The following is a 24,645-nucleotide window of genomic DNA, read 5'->3' as shown; positions in this document are numbered from 1 at the left end:
ATCGTTTCGAAAGAAAACAAAAATAACAGAAAAAGGTTGTGACCTGTAGTAGATCTCTCTCTCTCTCTACCCCCATTTTCTATTAAAGTATTTTATTTTTTGTTTGCGTCATTGATCGTATAAGAAGTCTGTCATCCGGATCATCGGTGAGCTTTAAGCTATTTCCCGTTCCAGTCGATAAAATCCAAACGCTCTTATTTCTTCTTCTTGGCTGCCGAAAAAAAGAAAGAAAAAGAAGGCCATTGATTTTTGTCGTCGTTTTACAACAATTTTTTCTTCTTCATCTTTCTCTTTTTCTGGTTGAATAAACAGGAGAAAATCGCCAAAAAAAAAGGAGAAAGCCTTAACCCATAATTATTATTATTTGTGGCTACCGATGCGAGAAAATGATGACTTCTCTTCCGCCTTTTTTTTTGTTGTTGTTGTTGCCAGAAAAAAAAATTTTGCGAATATAAAATTGCCTCAATATATACGCACCTTGTGTTGTTTATTTGTTGACGTTTCTTCTTTACGATTATGATGATGATATAAATTGCTGTATATCCGTTGTAATATTATTTTTTTTTCTCTTTTTGTTTTTTTAGTTTTGTTTTAGAATTAAAAAAAAAAAAAATGGCCAACCCTATACCACTACAATAACAACAAGGCCATCATCGTTCCAGCGGCCGGAAGCGTTCCGTTGTTATTTATCACCCCCGCGAGGCACTTCTTTTCACCCCACAAACACATAGACACTCACACACGCATGCAACACTCGTTGATGTGTGGTTCTTTACACTGACGGAATGAAATGTACTTTTTTCAATTCGGTCCCCTCCCCAACGGCACTGGAATTCCAATTGACACAAACTATTGGCGAACGTCAATTGATCGAATTCCACGAACTGACTTTTGTAGTCGACTGGGGAAAAGGAAAAAAGGGGTGGATGCACGATGAAATCAGACACAGAGGGCAGCAGCAGTAGCAGAACTACTAATTAAAAACAATGTAATGAAAATATGGAGAAAAGACACGAAAAAATGGCTATAGGGGAGAAAATATGCACAACCACACTGACAACAGCACGAAAAAAATACGCGTGCGTGCGAACCGGTTGACGTTTGGTTACCGACTACCTTTACTACCTGCTGGGCTGGTATAGTAACTTTGGTGTGTGTGAGTGTGTGTGTGTGACTCTCTCTCAGCGCCAGAAGCACTGGAACACTGGAACAGCAACTACCACACACACAAAAAAAAGCGGAACACCATCTTCGTCTGTTGATGCAAAGTTAAGAAAGAAAGAAAAAAACTAGCCAACAGCATACATAGAGTGAAAGTAGAGCGACTTGTTACCTTTCTCTCTTCTTCTTCGTCTTCTTGTATGCAGAGAGAGACAACTGTTTGCAGATTCTTGTTTTGGGCTGCTGCACCTGTAAACGACCAGCCTCTATTATCAGCGGCCATCTTTTTTTAATTTAGAAAAAAAAAAAAAAAAAACTGGTTGTTGGTAAAAGATTCGTCTGCAGTTGGGGGTGACGGAAAGGAATCCGGACAAGAAAAAATTGATTACTGCCAAGGACTTTTTTCACAACTTTTTGTGGTATTCATCATCATTATCCACATAATCATCATCAACCATGGTTGCAATTGAATATGGCCTCGCAATTTTTCGGTAGATCATCAAATCATTAACTGTATGCTGTAGTAGAACTAGTAGTAGTAGTAGTAGTTGTAGGCGGTGTTAGTCAAGATATAATCAACTTTCCCTCTTGCTGCTGCCTCATTCAAGATGAAAAGTTCACGAGCTTGACTCAAGAAACGAAATGAGTTGATCGTAGGAGAATTTCACGACCTGAATTCCTCCACCCATCGTCTGTTTCATCCCTTTCAAATCTTACGACTGCTGCGTCCTCTCGAGCCCACTGACGGTTCATTGCACTCTTCATCCATTGTCATACTTGACGCTAGATGGCATTCTCGTTCGCTAGATGTCTCTTCCAGCTGTTGTTATCATCATTCGTCTTCTGCTGCGAATGAATTTCGTCAAATGAAAGAGAATCTTAATCTTGTGTGTTATTTTCTTATCTCATGCTGAAATTTATATACACACCCCTCTGCATTCACAGCGGGAACACATGAGTCGGCATATTCGTCCCTGTCTCCGGACGCCGAGATGAATAACAACGAAATGAATAAAGAGGCCATTCAACTGCTGAACGCCGCCAGCAGTGACAGCGACTCGGCATCTGATTTGCAATTTTCATTGGCCCCTCAGCCGACTGTGCAAGTTAGGCGAAAGATTCGAACAAAAAGGTAAAATCAGGAGTAATTTTTTTAATTTATCAATACCATGATTCTTTGCATTTTTGCGCTTAGTAGGAAGCAAAGGCGAGGTGAGACTGGAAATGGATCTCATTCTCCTTCGCTTTCCCAACTGTCTTGCTCCTATTCCAATGTGTTAAAAATTGCCTGCATATCATTTGCCGTAGGAGGCACTTTAGTCCTCGGTTGGATAGTCATGCTGCTTCACACAGAAGTACAACAACTCTCTGAGAAACTGGCCAGTGGTAGACAATAACATTTCATTGTTCCCTAGGCTGTATATTCATTGTGAGTGCTTTTTTCAGTTCCTGCCTCTTATGATGATGAAACCATTTTGGGGCTGAAGAGAACCATTAAGGAGCTGACTTTGAATCAGTCTTACCACTTTTACGTCCTTCAGAATTATTCGAGAGGTTTGGAGGACATCCGTCAACAAATGACGTCGATGACGACTGACGTCAGCAACATTAAAGACAGTCTAAAAGAGGCCCCTCAAATGTTGAACATTGGCAAAGAGCTTGATTCGTTAAAGTCCTCTTTGGCCACTTATGGTGCTACAATATCCGATTTGAAGCTCGGACTGGCCGATCTAAAAGAATTGCCAACGGCAGTACTAGAAACCTTCAACTCGACGCTGCAGGGTCGACTGGACACAATCTCCGAAGATTTGCACCATCATCACGTATATGACAAGTGAAAAAAGTGTCTATTTGTTGTGATTTCTATTATCGTAAAATTTCACAGGGAATGATTACCTCACTTCAAAATACCACGGAACGTCTCTCTTCTCAAATTCCGGCAGCTAATGTTCCTCAAAGGATGGATGCTGTGCAGAATGCCCTAGTGAAATTGGAGGCTCAGCAAATAAACACGACCTTAACTCTCAGTTACGCCATGGAACTCATCCAACAAATAACTAACGGATCCTTGGGAAGAACAAAATGACCCCGGTGCACCCCACCTATTTCGAAGATATGCCATAAAAATTTTTAAAAAATTAGATTTTAATGAAATTTAAACATAAATCGGTAGTTGCCAACTTGACAGACCTTTATATTAACTAGTCTTTTAAAATAATAGCTTTGTCTTTTTTGTCGCGCTCAAAATACAGTTTCATTTTTGTTTTTAAAGTTTCGCCATTGGTAGATGGGTAAACTTCGTGTTTTTTCTTTGGCGTGTGAGGTTTTGTTTATCATTAACATTTTCTTTTTCCTTCTCTCTCTAGTGGATGACGTTCAGCTCACGGCCAACTGCGATGAAGGCCTCGATGGTCCGGTCGATGTCGTCAAACGAATGGGCCGCAGAGATTTGCACGCGAATTCGTGCTTTTCCTTTAGGCACGACAGGGTAGCTAAATCCAATCACGTAGATGCCTCTACCTATCATCAATATAATCTGTTGATGGATTACTTTTACTCCTGATTAGAAAGTCTCATTACGTTTTCTTACCCAACATTTTTTCGGCCATGGTAGCAGCCAGTTTAGCATCTCCTAGAAATACGGGGCAAATGGGATGATTTTCGCCCAGAATTTGAAATCCAGCTGATGACATTCCTTGTCGGAAACGTGCCGTGTTAGCTGCTACTTTTTGCGATAAACCTGACCCTCCCATAACCAATTCCAGTGCCTGAGAAAGGTGGTTATGTTTGTTTTTTTAAGACTGAAAGTTAGTACGATGGCTTCTTTCTTGAAAAAGGTAAAAACAAAAGTTTTATCGTGATCATTTGGTAAACAAAAGAAAAAGTTTTTAAAGTTGTTTTTCTTTTTCTTTTTTTTTTCAGACTGATGCCACTTGCCGTGCTTCAGCTTAGTCACGGCAAAGAATGCTAGGGTAGGAATGTAGTCACGCCATTTCCAGCTACATCAACTCCGCTAGTTCTAACACTATACGTAGGGCAACACCATCAGCTGTAAACTTTAGTTTTTGTTTGTTTTCTTCTTCTGTTCGTCACCAGAACATGACAACAACTTTTCAAGGACTACAAAAGGTATCACATATTTCTCTTTGATATGAGAAGAAAGTATATACCTTTTGAGCAACGGCGACAACCGGCGGCGGAAGTGAATTGGAGAAAAGGTAAGGCCGTGATCGTTGTCTAAGAAGGTGAATCAATTCTTTGGGGCCAGTCGTGTAGCCACCAGCAGCTCCACCCAAGGCTTTGCCCAAAGTTGAATTAATGATGTCAACTCGGTTGGTGAGACCAAAATATTCTTCCGTTCCTCTGGCGTGGAAAATCAGGACACTTAATTATCAGTAAAAATGAAACACATCAATCATTGTGTACCTGCCGGTAACTCCAAAAAAGCCCGTGGCGTGACACTCGTCGATAAAGATCATTGATTGATATTGGTCAGCTAGTTGGCTGATTTCTTTCAATGGAGCCACGTTACCATCCATGCTAAAGACGCCATCCGTCACAATTAAGCGCATTCGTGCGTTTTGACTCTCTTTCAATTTCTCCTCGAGATCTTTTAATTTTTTGGCGTGAAGAGGCAATTAAAAACCGCTATTGAAAAAGTGAAGGGATAATTTGGACGAAATTTCTGAATACTAACCAGCCATGTCCTTGTGTTTGTAACGGAACTTTTTAGCCTTGCAAAGCCGGATACCATCAATGATGGACGCATGATTAAGTTCGTCTGAAATCACGGCATCGTCGGGACTGAGAAGGACCTCGAAAAGTCCAGCATTGGCATCGAAACAACTCGGATAGAGAATGGCATCTTCACGGCCATGAAATTCAGCAATTTTCTTCTCCAACGTCTTTTTTAATTTATTTGAAACATCATCATCAGTTAGGGAAAGTACTAACCATGTAAAACGTCATTTATGAATTATTTCCAGTACAGACCTTATGGATGTCTTGAGTTCCGCAGATGAAACGCACGCTACTCAAGCCGGCCCCATACCTGTCGAGAGCTTCTTTCTGCATAATTAATTTATTCATACAATTGGGAATTGGCAAAAGAAATACACGAAAGATGAGTCAACACTTACACCTGCTTCAATAACATCCGGATGGACCCTGTCAATTTATACGAAAATTAATTTAATGGACTTATTGAATAAAGAAACACGTGAATTACTGATAGGCCTAGGTAATTGTTTGCACAGAAATTGAGCAGAGGTTGAAGTTGTCCCTGAACTTGGACACTGACAGCTTGCTTGGACGTAATGACTCTTTCGTTTTTAAACGTTCCAGCTTGGCGAATCGACTCCAGCTCGTTTTCCAGCAGCTGACGGGCAGCTGCTAGTGCATTGCTGTTGGATCGTCTACCCAAAGAACACACTCCCTGCACGAAATCCTTTTTCACTAAAAGCCATCGACATCCTGAACGACCAGCTAATCGAAGCATTTAAAATAATTAGAATCCAATAGATTTTTTTTTTTTCATTTACATGATTTTTTCAGGTTACAGACCTGCTGTATGAAACATGTTGCGTGACTAAACAGTATGAACGACTGACCTGCGACAAAGCAGGAGGCAGCGTTCCAAAAACCCCAAAATCTATTTTCGGGTTCTTCTCCTCCTCTTGTAATGTTGTTGACGTCGTGGGGTGGTACTACGCCAGATAGGCCAAAATGTATACGGCGCGTCAAACTAATTAGACGTCCAGTCAGCTGTTTTGTAAGTGCTATTTTCATAAAAGTTTTTATAGATTGTATATAGGTAAAACAAAACAAAAGGAGGTGATTGGCAGATTGCCACTTTTATATTGTCGACTCACACGACATCATTCGTAAATTATAATATGTCTATCTAATCGATCAAGCAACCTACATATGTTTGGTACACATATGTTACCATGCGCACACATCAAGTGGTAATAGTTTCATGTTCGACTCTTCTACACTTACAAAAATGCGAGAATTTCAGGGGCGGTAAAATTTATGATTTGACGTAACTTTGAAAATAATGGAAAAAGAAAACTTGTGTATCTTTTTCTTCCCCTGTTTGTGTACAAACAAGTCGTTTATGTACATGTCCGTTATTTTGTATAGGCTCTTTTGAGCACGCGATGTCATTGTCAACCGATGCAATTCTGAAACTTTGTATGATGGATAAACTGATGGATTACTGCATCTACTGCCGGTAGACTTGATTGTTCATTTGATTATTATATAACGAACGCGATAATCGTAATGAAACATGCTCAAGTGGATATCAAGAGCTAAATTTTAGCAATTATTTTGAACAGTTCCATGATAAATGAATGTGTACATATGCTGACTCATCGTGTCGATCTTCTTTCTTCACTCCAACTGACATGTTTTGGAAGGTATGCTGAAAAAATGATGAGCTGCGCAGGCAACTCTTCATTCAGTCAACAGCTGGTTCGTGTACGTGCTGAGGGTAGGGGTGGGGGGTGGTAACCGTCTTTTCCCCTATACCTGGGGAGGTTGTGGCCAAGGTGTGCGCAGGTGCGTACTGGAACTTTTTGATGGGGGACAAACAAGTACGGTAAAAGCGTTTGTGACTTTTTGTTTTTCTAGTCAATGCCAAAGCATCGTTCAAGGATGGCGTCATCGGAACTTCGGCGGCCAAAATCTGCTAATCCTAATCGACGATTAAGGACAGCCACACACAAAGTGACAGATCCGCGAGTCCGTCCCGAACAACCGTCTGCTAATCCCGATGTTCAGTCGTCCCCTGACGAGTTCAGCAACTACGTGTCAGAATCGTGTCCATTATCTGTTTGGACCAATTCAGACTCATCTTTGCTGGAAAATATCGATGATTTTCACGAACCCATTGGTCCGCAGCAGCAGCGTTCGTCTGGTGTGTCGAAACAAAGACGGACGCCATCACCTACATCCTCGTCGACATTCGATTCGCTGATGACTTTCGAGTGCATTCAAAAAGCCAGTGCCTTGCGTGTTTTGGCAAAAACGCTCGACAGACAGCGTGATGTCTTGCAGCAAGCCAGTGTTGGCAGCCATGGCGAGACGACCGACTCCCGCAAAACGACTCCCCCACCTAGAAAATTGCGGCCTTTAGAGCGTGAATACAGTGGACCTTTCTAAAACTAGTTTCCTTTTCTTTAAATTTTTTTTTTTTCTTACTTATGGGGTGACAATAGGGAGGTGGGGACAAACGGTTTCAACGTGAATAGAATGTGAAAATAGCGTATTGATGTTAACAATATCACGATCTGGCGAATTCTCTCTCTTTCCTTTTTTTTTTTGTTGTGGTACTTTTACTACATGCAGTGGAGGTAAAGCAATATCACGTGTTACAAACACATAACGCCAGGGGTGCGTGACAACAAGTCGTGATTGAACGCTGTAGAAAACTTAAGTTGTATGACATTTCCACTGCGGCTGAAACGCTCGGGTGTAACGGAAACCCCCCCCTTTTTTTGTTGCTAACATGTCAGGCAATCACGATGGTCGCAAAATTTTATTTTAAGAACCCATTTTTATGACAATGCTGGCAGATTGTTGTTTATATTTTTTTGCAAATTACGTCGTCTGCTGATACTGCGTTTTGGGATTTGGGGTTGAATGTCGAGTGTAAAAATCCAAAAGGGGGGGCGTACATACAACTAGTGATCGTTGGAGAAGGGTCACGGCAACTTTTTAAGAATTGATTCAACATGACTGTAGCACATTCTCGTAAAAGTGGACAACAATGGTGCGCTGCCATCTGTAAGTTATAGTGTCCAAGCTTTACGCCTTGGTGTAGTTAACTCCTTTTTTTTCTAGGTCTTCTTTTACCTCTAGTCTTGATTGGGTGCGGCGGAAGTGAATTGAGTTGCATTCCTCATGATGTTCTAGTCCATATCGGTGGTGAAACAGATGTAGTGTTATCACTCAGGTGGGATCTCTATGATACTCAACATTCTACACACAATGACAAACATTAGAATTTTTCCAAACATTGATAGTGGTTTTAATGATCCTGTCGAAATCTACCCTCTTTATGAGCCTGTGAATGCAGCAGAAAAGATAACCAATCTAGGAAATCTGACTCTATATGGGAATCCAGAAGGACTGAATGTTAGTTTGACAATTCATGCTGTTCGTGGTGGTCATGTTACAGTCTACTTCAATGCCACTACCCCAGCCATAAAGTAAGTGTTGACCAATTAGATTTTAACTAGTGATTCATAACAACTGTATAATCTATGTTGCAGTGATGATGAGGCATATGTCAGGGTGACTATTATTCACTCTGAGGAAGTTTTCTTTGTGTGCATTGCTGTTGGTTGGATTTATTTTGTTGCCTGGTCAGTTTCCTTCTATCCTCAAATATATGAAAATTTTAAGCGAAAATGGTAAGTTTCACTTTAACTTCCTAGCCTGAATCTTTAACTATTATTCTTTTTTAATGGCATAGTGTTGTTGGTTTAAACTTGGACTATGTTGTCCTGAATGTGCTTGGGCATTCTGTCTATGGCCTCTTTAATATGGGTCTCTACTGGATACCAAGTGTTCAGGTATTTAGAGTTTTCTTTCAAATTCTATATTGGTTATCATTTAATGAAGGAGTGCCACCGATTTGTGCATACAGCTCCAGTATTATGAAATCCACCCCATGGGCGTCATTCCAGTCCAGACAAATGATGTGGTATTTTCAGTGCACGCTACCGTTTTCTCTATTCTAACTGCCATACAGTGCATCATATACGAGGTAAACTATCAAACGTTTTTCACGTGGGGCTGTATTAATTAAAATAAAATAATTCTATGAATATCTTGGTATAGAGAGGTGATCAAAAAGTGTCCCCCTACACATGGGCGTTCATCGGTGTTTCTTCTGCATTTATTTTCATCAGCACTATAGCAGCAGTTACCTATAGTATTACATATCTTTCTCTCCTTTACTATTGCTCCTACGTCAAGTTAATAGTAACCCTGATCAAGTACATTCCTCAGGTATTTGCAACTGAAAATAAGTGACCATTCTTAAGAATGTTAACCATAATTTTTTTGTGGAAAAGGCACACCTGAACTACAAACGACAAAGCACTATTGGATATTCGATTGGTGGAGTGCTTCTTGATATTACTGGTGGATTGCTGAGTGTCCTTCAGATGTTCTTATTAGCTTACAACAATGGTACTGAAAAACTGAAAAATTCTTACACAGCCATATGGTCTTTGACCTGTTTAAAAAACAAAACAGATGATTGGGATTCCCTGTTTGGTGATCCTACCAAATTCGGCCTGGGCCTTTTCTCCGTCATGTTTGATTTGCTCTTCATTGTTCAACACTACGTACTCTATCGGTTCGTTTATCCGAATGCGTTGATAAAGAAAAGCTTTTTCACTTCAGCTTTATTCTTCATATTTTAGGAACAACAACCCACCTGCTGTTTACCTTCCCATTAATCGTGACGATTATCTACCAATCGACGACGATCGAAGCACTCCATCGATAATGGCATAATGGGTATCCGTTTTTGAATTCTTAGATATTGTCACGCGATTTCTCTATTCAAATTTCTATATAAGATCTCGGTGTCTCATTCATTAATGCCGCTAAAATAATAGCACGTCTTAACTTTGAAATATAACTCTTATCGAGTCCTTCCTAGATGATAAACTCTTATTTACAAAAAAAATATATATATAAAAAAATTAATAAAATAAGGCGCTGCAAGATGCAAATTAATTCGATTCGCAAAATTAAGTAGAAATGTAGGAAAGTATTGTGGTAATTTTGTTATGGAAAATGCAAGTTACTCTTTCGGTCTACTTTAACGACGGAATAAAATTCAACGGGAATCACATTTGAAAAATTTGCGAGTCGCAATAAAATAATTCTATATATTATCAATTTTAGCTTTCACGCGACGGGATTTCCGCACAACTTTTTCGTTTCCGTGTCCCTCTTCCTCTTCCAATGTTCTTGGGGATTTGCTTTTGATAGCCACCTGAGGAGTCGCCCCCATTCTTTTAGCACCAACCGCTGTTGAAAAAAAAAAAAAAAAAAAAAAAATTCTTTTTGCTGTCACTGTAATGAAACTAATTAGGTATTTATACCTTGAACGTGACAAACTTCTGCTTCTACTCCAAGCGAGACAAGAAAATCCAGCCACAAAGTTTGTTTCGGTGAAAGGCGATCGTTAGGACCTTTAACTTCGATAATTCTCCACTTCTAAAAAATGAAATTAAAGATCAAGTTTTGGTTTTACTTCATTACCGCTCATTTGTAATTTTTTATTTTACCTTTTCTTTGGGATTCCATACCGTCAAGTCAGGGAATCCTGATCTGTAGTGCCGATAGTTTTGGAGAAGTCGCTGTGAAATGGCTGCTAAACTGTGTGGAGATATGCACTGAATTAATCCGCCGACGTGGTCCAAGTCGCTGAATCTATCCCAAAAAACTAGTGACGTTTGACCGTGGTTTTCGTTCCAAATTTTTGTAATTTCTTCCATTATTTCGGAGCTGGACCAGTTGCGAATGCAGTCCAAACGATGTTCTATGACTGATTGGCGAGACTGATAGAAATCAAGCGTATCAAAATCGAGAGGTATAGCTTGGAATTGACTGAGGAAAACATCGGCAATTTCGGATTTGTAAATAACATCCCAAAATAACAGGCCAATGACTGTCCATAACGTCGATCCTTCACCGTGAACGCCATGGGTGTATCCATTCTCCATATAATGCTGAAGAACAAGCTCTTCCACAGAGCATAGTGTAATGTCACCAACATCCATATTGGCATCGGAATCTCCACGGATAAACATCGACTTGTGTCCTGGTAGGTCTCTATCGAGGAGGGTACACTTAAGAAATAACATTCAAATGATCGAAGTGGACCAAACTAAAAAAAGACCTAGGTAGAGAGCGTCCAGTGATGATCACGCAACGGGGTTCAGCAGCAGTTAAGAGAGGTAACTCGCCAAGAAGGGGTCCCAACTTTTGTTTCCATCTAGGAGATTGGCAAAGTCTCATAGCTCTCTGACTAAGAGCAAATCTGTGTGCTGAGCTAACCCACGAATCATTCAATGCATTCTTAATCATCTCGAAAGCCTATTTAAAAAGTAGTTTTAGTTGTAAATTGCAAGTTATTTAATTAACAATTTAGTACCTCGTAGGGTTCTTTTAGATGCTGTTCCAAATTTAAAGCGAGACGTTCGTACCAGTAGCCTCGATGGGTAGGTAAGTAAACGTTCTGATTGATTAACATCTTAATGAGATCAACTGCTTCGCGATATCTCTTCAAGCATTGAAGAGCCTCAATGCGTTTGTCAAAAATGTAAACAAAAACCGAACCAGCTGTGTATCTCCGTAGAAAAAGAGGTAAGTCGAGATCATCTCGATGATACTCTTTCGAATACTCCTCGAAAGTTTTCTGAATTGGTTCTGTCATTTTTACCAAAGTTTCCCACTGCTTGTTATCGTAAGAATCTCTGATCTGCAGTTCCAGCAGAGAAGCTTCACCATATCTTTGGAATAATTATAAATAGATTTAAATTAACGGCTTGTTAGAACACAATAAAGCAAGCTTTTTACTTAAGGAAATGATCTCGCTGTTTAAATATCGGTGTTTGTCTGAAGATCCGATAAGACGGATAGGATTTTTCTCCTATCTTAACTTGAAGCATTTTGAAACTCTGTTGCTGTTGTCCTTTTTCTTCTTCTTCCTCTTGCCGCTGATGGAGCGTACTCAGCAAAATAAGACGCAAGAATATGCGGCGTGTCTCTTCATTTAACTTATAACATTCCTTGACGTACTGACGTTTGATTTTAGCCGTCATCCGATCTTTCATCGACTGAACACTTCCGGATAGGCAAGGCTGGCTTCGGCAATGCTTCATTAGCACCTATTGGAAATGAAATAGCTGATGTACAACTGAAAAAAGAAAGCAATTAATTTATAAGTTAGTCGAACCTCAGCGGCATTTCCTTTTACCATTAAAAGGAATTTTTGTCTCTTTAAATAGTTGTTTAAGTTCGAACTGTGTGAGAAGTTTAAGAAGTGTTGGTAAATCATCGAGTTGGTCTATTCCAAGGAGGAGGGAAGTCGAACATAACTCTGCTAAGGCATTTCCCAAATCAGCTGCGATGTCTTCATATGCAATTTTTTCTTTTCTACGCCATTGAAATTTTCTGGAAAACAACCTGGCATAAAGTTTCTGTGCTTCCAAAGATAAACATTTAAATTCATTGTATATATGGTGATCTTCTTCATTAAACAAGTGTTGATGAAGGGGTTCATCAAAAGTTGTTTTTAGCAAAAACAGAAAAGTTTCCAGATAGTAAGGAAGGCTTTCAAACTTGGTAGGTTTTGCTTCATCAACAAACAGTTTCTTTTTAACATTAGACCAATCTGAATATTTGTTGAGGATGGTGTCTGAGTTTTTCTGGTTATCTGTTTTCACTAGACGATCCTTGAAATGCACCGAAATCTGCTGTCTTCTGGCCAAATTTTTCTTTGATGAAGAGTTATACTTCCTTTTTTCCTTTTGAATTCTAGGTGTTGAAGGAGTAGTATGCAAAACATCATTTATTGGTAAGGGATCATTTTTTGTCTCTTCCTTTGTGACTGAAGATGTTGAAGGACTCAAACCTTGTTTTACTGATGATAGATTCAATACCCTTTCTTCACTCTCAGGTGTAGTTGTAGTACTTGAAGGGGTCGTTAAAACTAGTTCTGGTACAACCAGGTCAGTTATTCTTGTTTTTGGTGCTAGACTAACTTCTAGACTGCTGCCAGATGATTTTAGTAGTGAGGTAATACACTCATTATCAAGATGATCATTTAGTTTATAATACTGCACAATCTTGTTACAGCCGGGGCATTCTGTCGGTGGTCTGGTTCTTGTAATAAATGGAGTGGCAGATGGATTTGGTAAGTTTGAAGGTGGTATCGTTATCGATTCAGTCGCACCTAATTGGGTAGAGGAAACAGAAACAGGCGTGCGTTGAAAAAAATGGAGTAAGTTTGTTTTTTGAACTGGTGTCTTGCTCACTGATTTACGATTGCGATTCATTTTTGTATATGTATTATTTTTGCCACTTTCTTTATCCCCAAATACTAGTCTTCAGGGATAGTCTTCATGATTAACAGTTTAACAGTTATTTTGTATAAGGGATAACTTTATTCGAGCTTTGCTTTGTTTCTTTCCGACTCCCGCAGGTTGTATTTGTCGATTTAAAAACCTAGGTAATGGGCGCCGACATTTTGTATAGAAGCCTTTTCTCTCTTCCATACGGCCAACGAACTAATTTATTTAGATTTTTTTTTAAATAACAAAAATTTTGGCAACTGAAATTAAGTAAATGAAAGGGGATTGGTTTGAAGTTTCATATTATAAAAAACTGATGAATTTAGATCTAAAATCTAAAATCAGGAGAACCGGTGGAACCAAGACAGATAGGATAGGGGGGGAAGGCCAATGGTTACATTTGAATGACGTCACGTTGTCGTCGATCGGCGCTTAAATGAGTAAACTCGTGTGTGACTTCTTTGAATAAAATTTGCCATTAAATACCTGTCAACAAAATTACTGTGGTTTAAATAACAAATTTTATTGATAGTTCCCCAATTTCGTAAACTGTACAAGTAACTTTTAAGCAGTTACGGATTTTGGAGGGAAAGTTTGGTTGGCTCGCAACTGTACCGGGAAAGCACCTGCAGAAGCATGTCTACGGATGGAAGTTCGAAGTGAGCAATAATAAGAAAATTCACGTAACAAATCGTAACAAACCTTGTCATGTGCAAAAATCCTAATTATTAGCAAGTTTCTTTCTTGTTCGCATTCTGTTGTGATGTAAAAGTGTTATTTTGATTGGCATCAGGTTACTTTACACTTGTTTTTTGTTATTAATTCAGCTTTCATTTTCTTTCAAGGTCACAGCCTGCTACATCATCTTCACAGTTCCCTAAATCTATGAGAAATGTAGAATCCATGCAAAGTGGCAGCAGTGGCAGTGAAAGCAATATACCAAAACACATTTTCCAAAGCAGTGGTAATAATGAGCCTTTTTCACTTACCAATCACGCTGACCACACACCCATCTCTGAAGTGGTAATGGCTAGCCAATTTAACCGTTTGGAAGGCACAACTCAGCTTCGTGCTCCAGTACAACATCCAGAGAAACCATATGGGCAGAGAGCAAAAAAATCCTTCCCAAAACCAAGATTCAAAGCACCACAGCAAATGCTTGGAAGGGATGCCACCAATCCAGAAATTTCAGTGTTAGAATATGTTTTTAAGGGCACACCTATTCAAGAGTCTAAACCAGGTTTTACAGTTCCAATTCTCAAGACTGAGAAGAATGTTGAGACTATTAAGGAACTCAACGAAGAAGTTTCATCTCAATCAGTGATGAAAGAAGTGAGTAGTATAAACAATGCAGAAATTTTTAATACCATTATCAATAACATTCTTGTGATTTTCCAAAAAGATTTGTGAATGTGAAGAACTAAAATTGAGCAAACCATCACAGTTACCTAATATAAGTGATTCTTCACATTTGCAAAATTCTGGACAAGCAACAATCAAGAATACATCTCCTGTTATGAAATCTCAGCCAGTGGCTGATGGTGAGACATCTTCACAATTGATCCAAAACAAACCATCACCTAATATTCAATCTAATCTAGGGCCGTTGAGCATGGAGTTGATCAATGGTGAAGAAATGACAGTAACATCTACCACCACTTCACACATAGCAGGTAGTTTACCAATAGATGAAGAACATAGAAAATCTATCTTGGCATCAATGAAGCAGACTTACACATCAGAGTTGAACCAATCTGATAAAACCTGTAAAAAGTGATGATGAAGTTAATTTAAATGACCCTGTCGGAATGCCAGCTTTGACGGCCATAAGCCCACACAGCAAGATAACTAACGAAGGAGCACCAGATATCGATGCCCCTAGGATGCCAGTGTTAGAGATACATGCCGATGATTCGTTTGATGAAGAGTTAAATCGCTTGGTGAAGAAATCCCGGTTCAGTTCGCCAGATTCGAAGACGGATTTCGGGATGGATAGTCAGGAAGATGTGTTTTCGGAAACGTGCTCCAAACCAACAGGAAAAATGGCAGTTGCAGCCATTCCTGTCGATCTTAGCTATCAGTACCCGAAACCAGTGCATAATAATAGCAAGAAACAGTTAAGTGATCCGCAAGATATTCATCACCCTCCTACTCCCGCTCCAACCCCTCAAACTGACGATCTCGAAGCTGCAATGGCTGCGCTTCATGGTGAACCACTGGATCCTGATCCGATAGAAACGACGGTAGCCATGACAAAGATACCTGTAACAAATTTAGTCGTTCCAAAAATAAAGCGGGATCAGGAATTAGTCGATATCAGTGCCCACTCTGCAGATTCAGATTATCACCCGGATTTAGGCCATGCAGAGATATCAAGTGACGAAGTGGCAGAAAGTAAACCGCATCCAAAGCCGCACAAATATCACAAAATGGGCCCTAAAAGTATCATAGGGGCCAAACCTGTGAATAAACCAACCAAACCAAGCTCAACAGCCAAAGCGACTGATGAAGCCCGCTATGAAATCAAAGCTGAAACTAAACCGGCCGTTGAAACCAAACAAACTCCTAGACTATCAAGAGAGGTCGAAAAGCTCTGCGCGGATGAGATGGTCACTAATATATTACGTAGCATGGAAGTACAAGGATCAAGCAGAAGGCGAGCCTCCCAGGCGGTAGTAACCTACAAGGAATATCAGTCGAACAATTCCGAAAAAGATTTACGTTTTCCTCGACGTACTAAACGCATCAAAGAGGAAGGAATTTTTGAAAGGGAGTCTACGCCTCCAAAGAAAAATAGGAAGAAACGAACTACCTCAATCCCCTCTTCAGTGGAATCGGTCCCACAGGATCGAGCGTTGCAGCAGTGGGAAGCCCTTCAAGTATGCGTGACCCTGTATTAGAAAATATTGATAGAAATTCAATACCTACTTTTGTTTTTAGAACTCCAATAATGAAGACAGAGTGGTGTACGTTCCTCGTAAGTTGGTCAATCCTGCCGATGCTTCAAAAATTGTTCGTCGTCGAACTTTCTCCTCTGGTTCTAGTTCAGATGGTAACCCGAACGGCAACCGAAAAGTTTTACATGCCCAAGACGGTAATAGCTGAAGTTAACCAATGAGGTCCTAAAACATTATATGCAATTAACCGTTCATTTCCAGATGTGCAAACTGCCTCTTACGCGTTGAAAAAAGATCATAGTTATACAGCGGTTAAACACGATACGTCAGAACCGGTATCATCTCAGCGTGGCACCGGTGCGTACCATCTTCTTACAAAAACTTTTGTCCCCCAATGTTTCATGATTTTTCTTCATTTCACAGAAGATTTGGCAGCTAAACTAAGCGCAAGTTGTCAGGAAATTCATATTCGTTGCAAGGAACATCTTCTGTATGTCACACTCTGCCCCAGGACGTCTAAGTTACGGAATAGTCTCAATTCCTCGGTATGCTGAAAACCGTCAAGCTATTTTTGTACAGTAATCTTATAATTTTGATTCAATTCTCTTTCTAGATTTTAAAAGAGCTTTCCATGTTACTGCGAAAGCTAAAAATGGAGCCGCAGATTCATGTTGTCCTGTTCACATCAGCAGGACCTGATTTCTGCACGGGAATTGACTTTCCTTCACTTATTCACGACAATATGGCTTCAAGATTGGAATCGTCGATTTCCATCGTGAACCACATACAGTAACTATAATCAGCTATCTAACGAAAAAATTGAATTCCACTAAATTTGGATCTGTGCCCCATTAGAGAGTTTATCACGGAACTGGCCAACTGCGATAAAATACTTGTTGGCGGCTTAGTTGGATCCGTCATCGGTTTGGGGGTTACCATGCTACCTTACCTGGATCTCGTCTACGCCTGCGACAAAACCACATTTTATTTGCCTTACGTAAAACTCGGCCAAAGTAGCGAGGGTGGACTACCTTTAACATTTCCGTCGACATCAAGGAATTTGGTATTATTTTTAAACGTTTGGTAACTCTATTTTCGGTATAAACATATTTTCAAACATTTTAGTTGAGTTTGCTGGTACACGAAGGACGACGTCTCACGGCAACGCAAGCTAAAACGTTAGGCTTGGTGGATGACGTTTTTCTGCCGGATAGTTTCCAAGAAGAAATGATTCCGCGGGTCGTTAATTTGGCAGTTCTTTATTCGCAGGTATGATAATAGTATTCTGATTTTTCCTGTGTCGTCAGGGCTTGCAGGCACCAAGATAGGCCGGCCCCGAGTAGTGTAGCTCCTCGACATGGGTTAACGTTCGATTTTCAATTGTGCACACGCTTCCTCTTCGACACAGACAGTAGGGATAAACTGAAAACGTATCGGCAGTGATTGCTCCACAGTTAGACCGGCTTCGGCATCGTTTCAACTAAAATAATTAGAGGAGATGTACTGAATAGTTGAGTGAAGGCAAAACTGCTCGACCTTGTGTGAAACACTTACGGGCTTGCATGTATAGGATGATGTCTGTCTACTGGTTGCGTCACCAGTCATAGGACTTTGCTGCCACGTGTGATTGCTAGGGCATTTGCATAAGACGCGCGTACTTGGAAATTGTGAGTGATCCGTCTGTATCGAGCCTATGTAAAAACACGAGAATTCTCTTCGCATTAACTGAATTAGGCAATTTATTCATTTATCATACCGTTCATTCTGACGTTGACTGCAGATTGATTGATTGCGCAAGTTTCAATCGTCTTCATCGACGAGCAAAACTGTTATTTAGGGATCAAAAGAATGGCCCTTGTTTTTTTTTTCTATTGTGTACATCAAGTCGATGGTTTTACAAAACTTACTTTCATTTGGGCCCGATTAGTTAGTGGAAGCGAATATTTGGGTCCCTTAATGACACGCACGAGCGATGTGACGTTGGTGGCTACGTCATCAGATCCTGTCCAGTCAGCTGGGCAATCGACTCCCTCCGGGCAGCGACAATAGCGATGGAGAATAGATGGCAGCCAGTATCTCCTTTGAAGTATGCTGCAAACTGTGTTTGCAGTTGCGCAGTTTGGCAGGTCACGCTCACTTCTTATCTACACTTGACAAATTGGACCGACCGTCAAGTAGCATTCGTCTTTTATTTTGCGTGCTTGTATAACAAAGCCCGAATCGACATGCTTAATTTGGGGAAAGAGCTTTATGAAGTACTTACTTGTAAAGGGTAGATAGTGATTAGGTCGTCGGTGGAGTTCGATACGGCGATTAGAGTAGCTGTAGCGATTAGTAACAAGATGAGTGGGCATGCAGCCATCATTGCGCTAGAGGGTCCCGAATGTTTGTGAGACGAAATGCGATAGCTAACTAAACTGTGGAAACGTATGACGTCATTCCTGTTCTCGTTCCACAGAGGGAATAAAAATAAATGTGTTTTTTTGTTTTTTTTCTATTTACAGAACTCACTGCCTATCAAGAGAATGAGTCGAGCTGCACTCCGGCGCGACCTTCCAGCCGTCCTAAAGGAAGAATCGCAGCTGTTACGACAAAGTTGGATTTCTGAAGATTTTCAACGCCGAGCTAAACAATTATTCGACAGCGGAGATCTTCTCTCGGCGTAAAAGACAAGCTGTTCGTCGCATCCAAGTTAGAACTGGTTTTTTTTTTTTTTTCTATTCTTTTTTCCTCTCCCTCTAATCAGTTTAGTTTAAGTTGCGAATCACCAAAGGAATTGCCGCGTTTTGCGGTTTTCAATTTTTCTTTCTTTTATCCATGTTCACATTTGCCTTCGCGTGTTTCGTGTAAAAGCGGCGTGACATTTTTTGCCCCCTCCTTTCCTTTGGCACTTAGAAATGGTTTCACTAAAAGTGACATTACCGAGGTGCGTGTTTTTCCCGTATCCTTATGGCGATCTGTCTTTTTTCCTCTCCCGTTTATGATGGTAGTTGTTTACGCGTGTTGTGGGCTTGGAATTTCGGAGCTCGTTATTCTTCCCATTTATTTATGTAACCCAATCCAGATTTCAATTATCTCCACACCACATCGAGTGCCTGTTCTGCTATCAATCAGTTTTTGAAAGACGGTCCCCTTGTTAGGTTTGCATTGTTAAAAAAAAAAAAAAATAAAAATAATAACCGGTCAAAGTTAAAACTTTCAACAAGAAAAAAATAATGTGAAAACGTAATAATAATAGTAATAATAATTGTTTACATGTTTTTTTTTTATGTAGGCTCTTATGACCCATCCATCCGGTGTTGGTTGAGTTGTAATGTGATTTTGTTTCACGATTAACATTAATACAGTTCACAGGACTTCTCAAATGGAATCGCTAACAGATTAAGATAGGTATGCGTGGAGGAACACTAAAAGAATTCATTTAATTGGGGAGATCATTTTTCCTCTTTTACTGAGGCAAGTACAAAAAACGGCTTTATAGGTAATAGGGATATTTGGCCAAGTCTTCGTGAGGGACGCGCTCAATGTTCTCACCGACTAGGTATGCTAATTTGTGTGCGTACTGAATCGGAGCCGGTACTCGCAGTGTACCCTAAAAATTGAAGCGATTCGCGTCATTGCACACATGAAAAGATTATTAATATTATTATTTTTTTAAGACTATAGTTTACCGCCCAATTGAAGTAGACATGAGTCAAAGCGTACGCTAAAGCTTGGTGAAAATCTGGAGGTAGATTTGATGAGTTGTAAATGACGTTGCAATTGATTGGCGACACCGTTCCTTGTGAGACTTTTTGCGACACCAAGAAGAAATCGAAGCGTTCGCTTAGCGTCACCGTATTGTCGACCACAGTTCCACACGGTGGATTCTCTTGTCTATCTCTTTTATCGACGAAAAAGCGCGTGGTTACCCGTTTACTTACAATCACGAAAGAAATGCCAGGATTGTAGTCTTTGCCAAAGACAGTTGACGCTTCCCTGCAGGCGTCCTGTAGGCGATTGTGTTGAACCAATTTGAATTTTCTTTTCTATTTGTTGAAAAAAATTTAAAGAAAAGTTACCTTGATTCCTTGCAGCTCGACATTGAGAACAGTTTGAATATCCCCAGCTCCAACACCATCTCGATAGATAATTATATCCTGGGGTAATGGGAGATCTGATTGTGGTGGCTGTTTATTTGCTGTGTAATAAGCCCTGTAAGCAAATGCATAATCAAACTCAAAATGTTTTCATTTTTAAAATTAAAAACTCACTTCAAGGCGGTTAGCATGTGATCTCTGAAACTTGGCGAAATCTCTTCGTTGGCCGAATGAATTTTAACGGACGAATTGTAACGAGTACAACTGCTGTTGATCGAGGCAACGAAAGCTCCAACTGCTTTTTTATTTGCAGCGTCGTGATAAGTGTCGTAACCTATCACCATAAATTTCTTTTCGGAACATGGAGTGTCACGAAACAGTTTGTTTTTTTTATTGCGAATTTCGTGTTTACCTTGGTGTCTAACGGGGATTTACCCAATTTCCAAGGTTCGGCTCCCAATTTACAGGCCATTTGAATCATCACTTTTGTAGCAACCGACTTTAGTTTGCCTGGGTCCAAGTTTAGATTTTTCTCTGTAATAACCTTAATAAGATCAAGTTACATCTATCAGCTGGTACAGTCAAATCAAGATCCCCCCTTTTTTTTAACCTAAAAAAAAATACCTGTGAAATGATGCTTGCGTCTTTGCACAAGGTTTCTCTCTTGATGGCATTGTACGTGTCGTTTCGATGCGAACGCAACACGCACAAAACGATATTGTATTGCCCGTTTGCTACTTGATCTCTTAATCCGTCGATGTAATGGGTTGTGCGATCACCTTCTAGCGCGATGCTTTTAAATCGAATGATTTGAATAAAGTTCTTTTGGGGTGCAACGAACAATTGACTTACTAACGAGGTTCCGACACATGGACTCCTTGTGGATCCCCTACCGTTTTGATTTGCTTAACAAACGATCTTATTTTATCGGTCGTGGCCCGAGGATGCAAAACAATCCAGTTGTTTAAATTGACTGATGCGTACATTTTCTTGTCTGTTCGGGAAGGTTTTCAGTAAGGAAATGTATTCGGTACTTTTTTTTTTTTCTATAGATAATTGAAGAAAGACTTACCTTGCATGTTCCGACCCCAATCGCCGTTCGTAACTCGAATTTCTGTTGGGCCCATCATCAGAGGGAATGTGGATAAAATTCTTGCCTTGCATGGTACTGGTTCCTTTGCGAATTCTAATCCCCAGCTTCGAAGCTCTTGTTGAATCTGATCATTTACAATTTTGTATTTGAGTTTGTTAGCTCACCCACTTGATTTATGTCGATACTCGAAAATTATACCTGCGGAGTCCCTTCCAAGCGGCGACGAAATTTCATTAAAGTGGCCACTCGTCTGTCAGGCGTGACTCCCGTTAAGTTGGCTACCACTTTGGTCAATTTGAAATCCAACCTAGAAATGAGCTTGAATTTAGAGAAATTGATTTTCGTTACTTGCGATAAAATAACCTTTCTTCTTTTGTAAGGCCCGTCATTCCGCACAGCTCTGCGATGAGATAGATGGGCTCTGTGTTGCCGCGATTGATATCGCGACGTGATGGCAGGCACATAAGCAACGCCTGTAACGGATACCTTATCCTTTGTTGGTAACGCGTTCTGTAGTATTCCTCGTAGGTGATTTCTCTGTCTTCTTTGCGTAGATAGAATTTCGATTGCGCGTTTTTATCGAAATCCACATCGTCGATTCTGTACGTTTTGTTGTTGTAGCCTGTCATCACGATTTTGCCGAGTAGTTCTCCTTTCACTCGACTCTGATTGGTTGCATACATTATTATTTTTAAATCAGATTATACAAAAAGATTTTTTTTTTTTAGGGGGTAGTCTACTAAACCTGATAATCAGTAAGGTCTGCTTGTCGACGACGAATTTTATCCATCACATCATGTGCCGTGTCTCTACGTAGAAATTTACTAATGGTGTCCAATTTCAAAAGATAATCTTGTTCGTAATGTTGAATTGTTGTCAGGTATCCCGGCCAAATAGTTATAGGGTAACCCTTTCAATTGAAAAACGTATATTTGACTTCAATCTGAAAAGAAAGATCGACGTTTACGTACTGGAACGTCGGTTTTAGCTTCTTTGTCGTAATAATTTCGCTTAATCAGTACCAAATTAAGCATAGCCATACAACGGCGTAAAATTAAATTCATCACCTGAAAATCGAAAACATTTAAATGCAAATATAAACCGGGTTTTATTGAAACCTACCGTTGAGTAAATTGCATCTTCTTTTTGAATTTCTCCGACCAGTTTAAACGTGATTTTCACGTCGCTTCCATCTGAATTTCGCCGTGAGGCCAATTCCAGCGGCTAGTGTGGATTCATTATTAAATACTATTTCTTTTTTAAACGAAAATGTTTCGTGTTTGCTTACTTGCGTGAGACGGATTGTATTGTAGAGAAGGGTGCCGTCGAAAATGTACTTTCCTAGCGTTGGCTCGTGGACGCGGACGAGGGCCTTTCTGACGCCGGGATGATCAACTTCCGGCGTGAAATCAACACGATACTGCAACAGATGCATGTCAGGTCTTTTGATTAACTGAAAATAATTGGTTATGACATTCAGCGGTGTTCCTCTCGATCCTGGATTATTTGATATTTTTAAGCACACCTTGTTGGAAATACTCTTTTTTTTTTATTCATAACATTTTTACCGATTTTGTTGAATCCAGCTGGACGTGTTACAAGTTCACGATCGACTTCGTCCATCCGGCTGGCAACAAATGTCCTAACGCGGCTTGGTCCCGCATCTCTGTCACTTGTTTGTCTTTCACTTGAAGGTCCTCCGACTCGTACCGCACCACGTCCTGCTCCTTGATCCTGATGGAGATTTTCGTGGATAGCCACACTTGTGCATTAGAAATTTATTCTATATTTAAGATTGGGACATGTTGATCATTTCAACTAACGAATCGATTTAATTTCTTTTCCCCTTTTTTTACTGGGAGACATTATTTTGACAAAAGCTTAGTAACATTTCTCTTTTTTACGACGGGAAACAGAATTTTCTTTGTTGTTATTTCCGGCGTGGCTTATTGTTACGGTGTTTCGTTGAATGGCATTCTATAACAGCTGCGTGTTCGTTTAACATTTCCGCCCATGCGTTTTTTTTTTTAAATCAAGACTATCGTTAAGAGATCCAACCGAATATGACATCCGAGTGTCACATTCGGTATGGATCCTCCCTCTGCATCTCGAGACATTTTGAAAATGTTCCGCAGCCGAGGAAAGGCCTTTGACATTTTCAGTTTGTTGACTGCATTAGACTTGTTTAGAGATATCCACCGTACGTTAATGTTTGGCCCAATTTCTAAATGGGAAAGTGGATGGCTTTCCCAGACAATCGTTCTTTCGGCTTTTACCTACGGGGCGGAACGCTACCAAGGCCGAAGCCACTATCATGATCTACTCGATCATTTTAGAATAAAAACCGCCTCCTGGTTATGCATTTATCATACGACAGCGTATCCCAATCATATCTGTTTTCTGTGTGCGTAGTTTTTTCTTTCAGTTTTTTTTTGGGCGGCAAAAGGGACGCTGTTTATGCAATTTTTGGCCAAAAATCCGCAATTCAGTAAGAACGCACCTGTGCAAAAGAACCGCAGGATGAACTTGTATTCGCAGTCGTTTCCTCTGGCCGTCTGGGCACATTGTATGGAATATCACGCCCACGTCTCCTAGCACCACGGCCATCGCCGCTTCCTGCGTCCGACATTTTCGGCTCTTGTGGCCAAACTGAAGTTCTCTTTTGATGACGTTATGAAAACGAACAATAATTTTTAAAAATCGGTCTAACTTCTTACAGCCGATTGGTGCGATCTTTGTGTTTGCCCGTCCTAAAGGATAAGTAGGCCCCTCCTCTTATTCCCAGCTTCTGTCGGCAAAATGCGGCAACAACAGTAAAACCTTTCCTTGTTTAAGCGTCAGCCGTAGCCAATTGAACATTTGTGTTGTGGCTTTAGATATTGTATTACCAATTTTAAAGCCCCCTCTCCCCTTTCTTTTTTACTGGCGCCGGAGTTATGACTATTTGAGAGGGTTGAAATTCGGTCACAGTGAGATATCGATATCGGTATTCCTTTTCGCCTCGCTTTCTTGATTGTAACAGAAAGATTTTCCGTTAAATTTTTATGGCGATGGATTTTGGTTGTCAGCAAAAGTCGGCATTCGAACCTTGAAGTAAACAAACACGTAATTGATCCGCCCATGAAAAAAAAAGAGAATTAAACCAAGTGATTTCATGGAATATTCAAAAGATCTTGATGAATATTTTCAGAAATATTGGACAAATTATAATTGATGTTGATCGTGTGCTGTCTCGTAGCATTATTATGAAAGAGGCATTTTAATTTTAAATTGATTTAACTTGCAACATCTCGAAATAGGTATATTGT

At 40.1% G+C, this 24,645-nt stretch overlaps 8 protein-coding genes across 13 annotated transcripts; 4 read left to right on the top strand and 4 right to left on the bottom strand.

Annotated features, from left to right (window-relative positions):
• Positions 1-549: 549 nt before the first annotated feature.
• Positions 550-5,877, bottom strand: LOC116924894 (2-amino-3-ketobutyrate coenzyme A ligase, mitochondrial). 4 transcript variants are annotated; one of them, XR_006647895.1, is made up of 11 exons: positions 5,725-5,877; positions 5,391-5,646; positions 5,301-5,328; positions 5,155-5,229; positions 4,859-5,066; positions 4,588-4,771; positions 4,332-4,524; positions 3,752-3,929; positions 3,352-3,681; positions 1,334-3,263; positions 550-1,255 (listed from the first exon to the last, which is right to left on the bottom strand). XR_006647895.1 is itself a non-coding variant. In XM_045174903.1 (9 exons), exons 1-9 carry the CDS (start codon positions 5,738-5,740, stop codon positions 3,524-3,526), a joined length of 1,296 nt encoding a protein of 431 aa, XP_045030838.1. In that variant the 5' UTR covers positions 5,741-5,877; the 3' UTR covers positions 3,335-3,523. The 4 variants fall into 4 exon arrangements, 3 of the variants coding, with proteins under 3 accessions (XP_045030838.1, XP_045030839.1, XP_045030840.1); XM_045174903.1 differs by lacking the exons at positions 550-1,255; positions 1,334-3,263 and having other exon boundaries at positions 3,335-3,681; XM_045174904.1 differs by lacking the exons at positions 550-1,255; positions 1,334-3,263 and having other exon boundaries at positions 3,335-3,681; positions 5,391-5,634; positions 5,725-5,815.
• Positions 2,154-3,432, top strand: LOC116924897. 2 transcript variants are annotated; one of them, XM_032931486.2, is made up of 4 exons: positions 2,154-2,293; positions 2,360-2,547; positions 2,608-2,984; positions 3,047-3,432. In XM_032931486.2, exons 1-4 carry the CDS (start codon positions 2,154-2,156, stop codon positions 3,245-3,247), a joined length of 906 nt encoding a protein of 301 aa, XP_032787377.2. In that variant the 3' UTR covers positions 3,248-3,432. The 2 variants fall into 2 exon arrangements, with proteins under 2 accessions (XP_032787377.2, XP_032787376.2); XM_032931485.2 differs by having other exon boundaries at positions 2,357-2,547.
• On the top strand, positions 5,829-7,470 carry LOC116924900. The gene is made up of 3 exons (XM_032931493.2): positions 5,829-5,932; positions 6,585-6,726; positions 6,799-7,470. The coding sequence occupies exon 3, from the start codon at positions 6,802-6,804 to the stop codon at positions 7,327-7,329; it is 528 nt and encodes a 175-aa protein (XP_032787384.2). The 5' UTR covers positions 5,829-5,932; positions 6,585-6,726; positions 6,799-6,801; the 3' UTR covers positions 7,330-7,470.
• Positions 7,471-7,711: 241 nt separating this feature from the next.
• Positions 7,712-10,448, top strand: LOC116924895 (cystinosin). Its single transcript, XM_045174906.1, has 11 exons — positions 7,712-7,953; positions 8,011-8,122; positions 8,193-8,378; positions 8,442-8,582; positions 8,645-8,744; positions 8,819-8,938; positions 9,013-9,183; positions 9,249-9,366; positions 9,433-9,535; positions 9,603-9,699; positions 10,093-10,448. Exons 1-10 carry the CDS (start codon positions 7,902-7,904, stop codon positions 9,694-9,696), a joined length of 1,197 nt encoding a protein of 398 aa, XP_045030841.1. The 5' UTR covers positions 7,712-7,901; the 3' UTR covers positions 9,697-9,699; positions 10,093-10,448.
• On the bottom strand, positions 9,908-13,458 carry LOC116924890 (fanconi-associated nuclease 1). The gene is given in 8 exon segments (XM_032931475.2): positions 9,908-10,218; positions 10,293-10,407; positions 10,479-11,025; positions 11,093-11,289; positions 11,348-11,705; positions 11,773-12,083; positions 12,152-12,169; positions 12,171-13,458. Coding segments are annotated over 8 exon segments (2,775 nt in total). The 5' UTR covers positions 13,254-13,458; the 3' UTR covers positions 9,908-10,072.
• Positions 13,459-13,646: 188 nt separating this feature from the next.
• LOC116924889 lies at positions 13,647-19,530 on the top strand. The gene is given in 12 exon segments (XM_045174898.1): positions 13,647-13,927; positions 14,114-14,600; positions 14,671-14,809; positions 14,870-15,033; positions 15,035-16,147; positions 16,209-16,362; positions 16,427-16,522; positions 16,589-16,710; positions 16,779-16,954; positions 17,021-17,228; positions 17,291-17,434; positions 18,670-19,530. Coding segments are annotated over 12 exon segments (2,988 nt in total). The 5' UTR covers positions 13,647-13,904; the 3' UTR covers positions 18,832-19,530.
• On the bottom strand, positions 17,232-18,588 carry LOC123473692 (U-scoloptoxin(11)-Sm2a-like). The gene is made up of 5 exons (XM_045174908.1): positions 18,429-18,588; positions 18,073-18,309; positions 17,922-17,991; positions 17,720-17,856; positions 17,232-17,645 (listed from the first exon to the last, which is right to left on the bottom strand). The coding sequence occupies exons 1-5, from the start codon at positions 18,528-18,530 to the stop codon at positions 17,469-17,471; spliced, it is 723 nt and encodes a 240-aa protein (XP_045030843.1). The 5' UTR covers positions 18,531-18,588; the 3' UTR covers positions 17,232-17,468.
• On the bottom strand, positions 19,422-24,003 carry LOC116924893 (piwi-like protein Siwi). 2 transcript variants are annotated; one of them, XM_045174900.1, is made up of 16 exons: positions 23,838-24,003; positions 22,906-23,071; positions 22,626-22,834; positions 22,460-22,561; positions 22,309-22,404; positions 22,083-22,247; positions 21,701-22,002; positions 21,536-21,644; positions 21,317-21,461; positions 21,097-21,238; positions 20,869-21,037; positions 20,657-20,788; positions 20,419-20,594; positions 20,227-20,359; positions 19,837-20,154; positions 19,422-19,757 (listed from the first exon to the last, which is right to left on the bottom strand). In XM_045174900.1, exons 1-16 carry the CDS (start codon positions 23,964-23,966, stop codon positions 19,641-19,643), a joined length of 2,610 nt encoding a protein of 869 aa, XP_045030835.1. In that variant the 5' UTR covers positions 23,967-24,003; the 3' UTR covers positions 19,422-19,640. The 2 variants fall into 2 exon arrangements, with proteins under 2 accessions (XP_045030835.1, XP_045030836.1); XM_045174901.1 differs by lacking the exon at positions 23,838-24,003 and having other exon boundaries at positions 22,626-22,790; positions 22,906-23,045.
• Between the last annotated feature and the right edge of the window lie 642 nt (positions 24,004-24,645).

The sequence above is a fragment of the Daphnia magna genome, linkage group LG6 (genome assembly GCF_020631705.1).
Source record: "Daphnia magna isolate NIES linkage group LG6, ASM2063170v1.1, whole genome shotgun sequence".
NCBI lineage: Eukaryota > Metazoa > Arthropoda > Branchiopoda > Diplostraca > Daphniidae > Daphnia > Daphnia magna.
Note: the sequence above shows the minus strand (reverse complement) of the source record. Positions and strands in the feature narration are given on the sequence as shown.

Bases quoted from the DNA above. Each gene is read 5' to 3' on its own strand.
- LOC116924894 (XM_045174903.1), bottom strand. The intron at 5,230-5,300 runs GTAAGTGTTGAC...TTAATTATGCAG, and splicing joins CGGATGTTATTGAAGCAGGT to AAAGAAGCTCTCGACAGGTA. The intron at 4,525-4,587 runs GTACACAATGAT...TTTCCACGCCAG, and splicing joins TTTTTTGGAGTTACCGGCAG to AGGAACGGAAGAATATTTTG.
- LOC116924897 (XM_032931485.2), top strand. From the start codon at position 2,154: ATGAATAACAACGAAATGAATAAAGAGGCCATTCAACTGCTGAACGCC. The intron at 2,294-2,356 runs GTAAAATCAGGA...TTTTGCGCTTAG, and splicing joins CGAAAGATTCGAACAAAAAG to TAGGAAGCAAAGGCGAGGTG. The intron at 2,548-2,607 runs GTAGACAATAAC...TGCTTTTTTCAG, and splicing joins CTCTGAGAAACTGGCCAGTG to TTCCTGCCTCTTATGATGAT.
- LOC116924893 (XM_045174900.1), bottom strand. From the start codon at position 23,966: ATGTCGGACGCAGGAAGCGGCGATGGCCGTGGTGCTAGGAGACGTGGG. The intron at 22,405-22,459 runs GTAGGTTTCAAT...TTCGATTTTCAG, and splicing joins AAGATGCAATTTACTCAACG to GTGATGAATTTAATTTTACG. The intron at 19,758-19,836 runs GTAAACTATAGT...TTCAATTTTTAG, and splicing joins ATGTCTACTTCAATTGGGCG to GGTACACTGCGAGTACCGGC.
- LOC116924900 (XM_032931493.2), top strand. From the start codon at position 6,802: ATGCCAAAGCATCGTTCAAGGATGGCGTCATCGGAACTTCGGCGGCCA.
- LOC123473692 (XM_045174908.1), bottom strand. From the start codon at position 18,530: ATGATGGCTGCATGCCCACTCATCTTGTTACTAATCGCTACAGCTACT. The intron at 18,310-18,428 runs GTAAGTACTTCA...TGTCAAGTGTAG, and splicing joins TCACTATCTACCCTTTACAA to ATAAGAAGTGAGCGTGACCT. The intron at 17,857-17,921 runs GTATGATAAATG...GTTTTTACATAG, and splicing joins AGTCAACGTCAGAATGAACG to GCTCGATACAGACGGATCAC.
- LOC116924895 (XM_045174906.1), top strand. From the start codon at position 7,902: ATGACTGTAGCACATTCTCGTAAAAGTGGACAACAATGGTGCGCTGCC. The intron at 8,583-8,644 runs GTAAGTTTCACT...TTAATGGCATAG, and splicing joins GAAAATTTTAAGCGAAAATG to TGTTGTTGGTTTAAACTTGG. The intron at 8,745-8,818 runs GTATTTAGAGTT...TTGTGCATACAG, and splicing joins ACTGGATACCAAGTGTTCAG to CTCCAGTATTATGAAATCCA.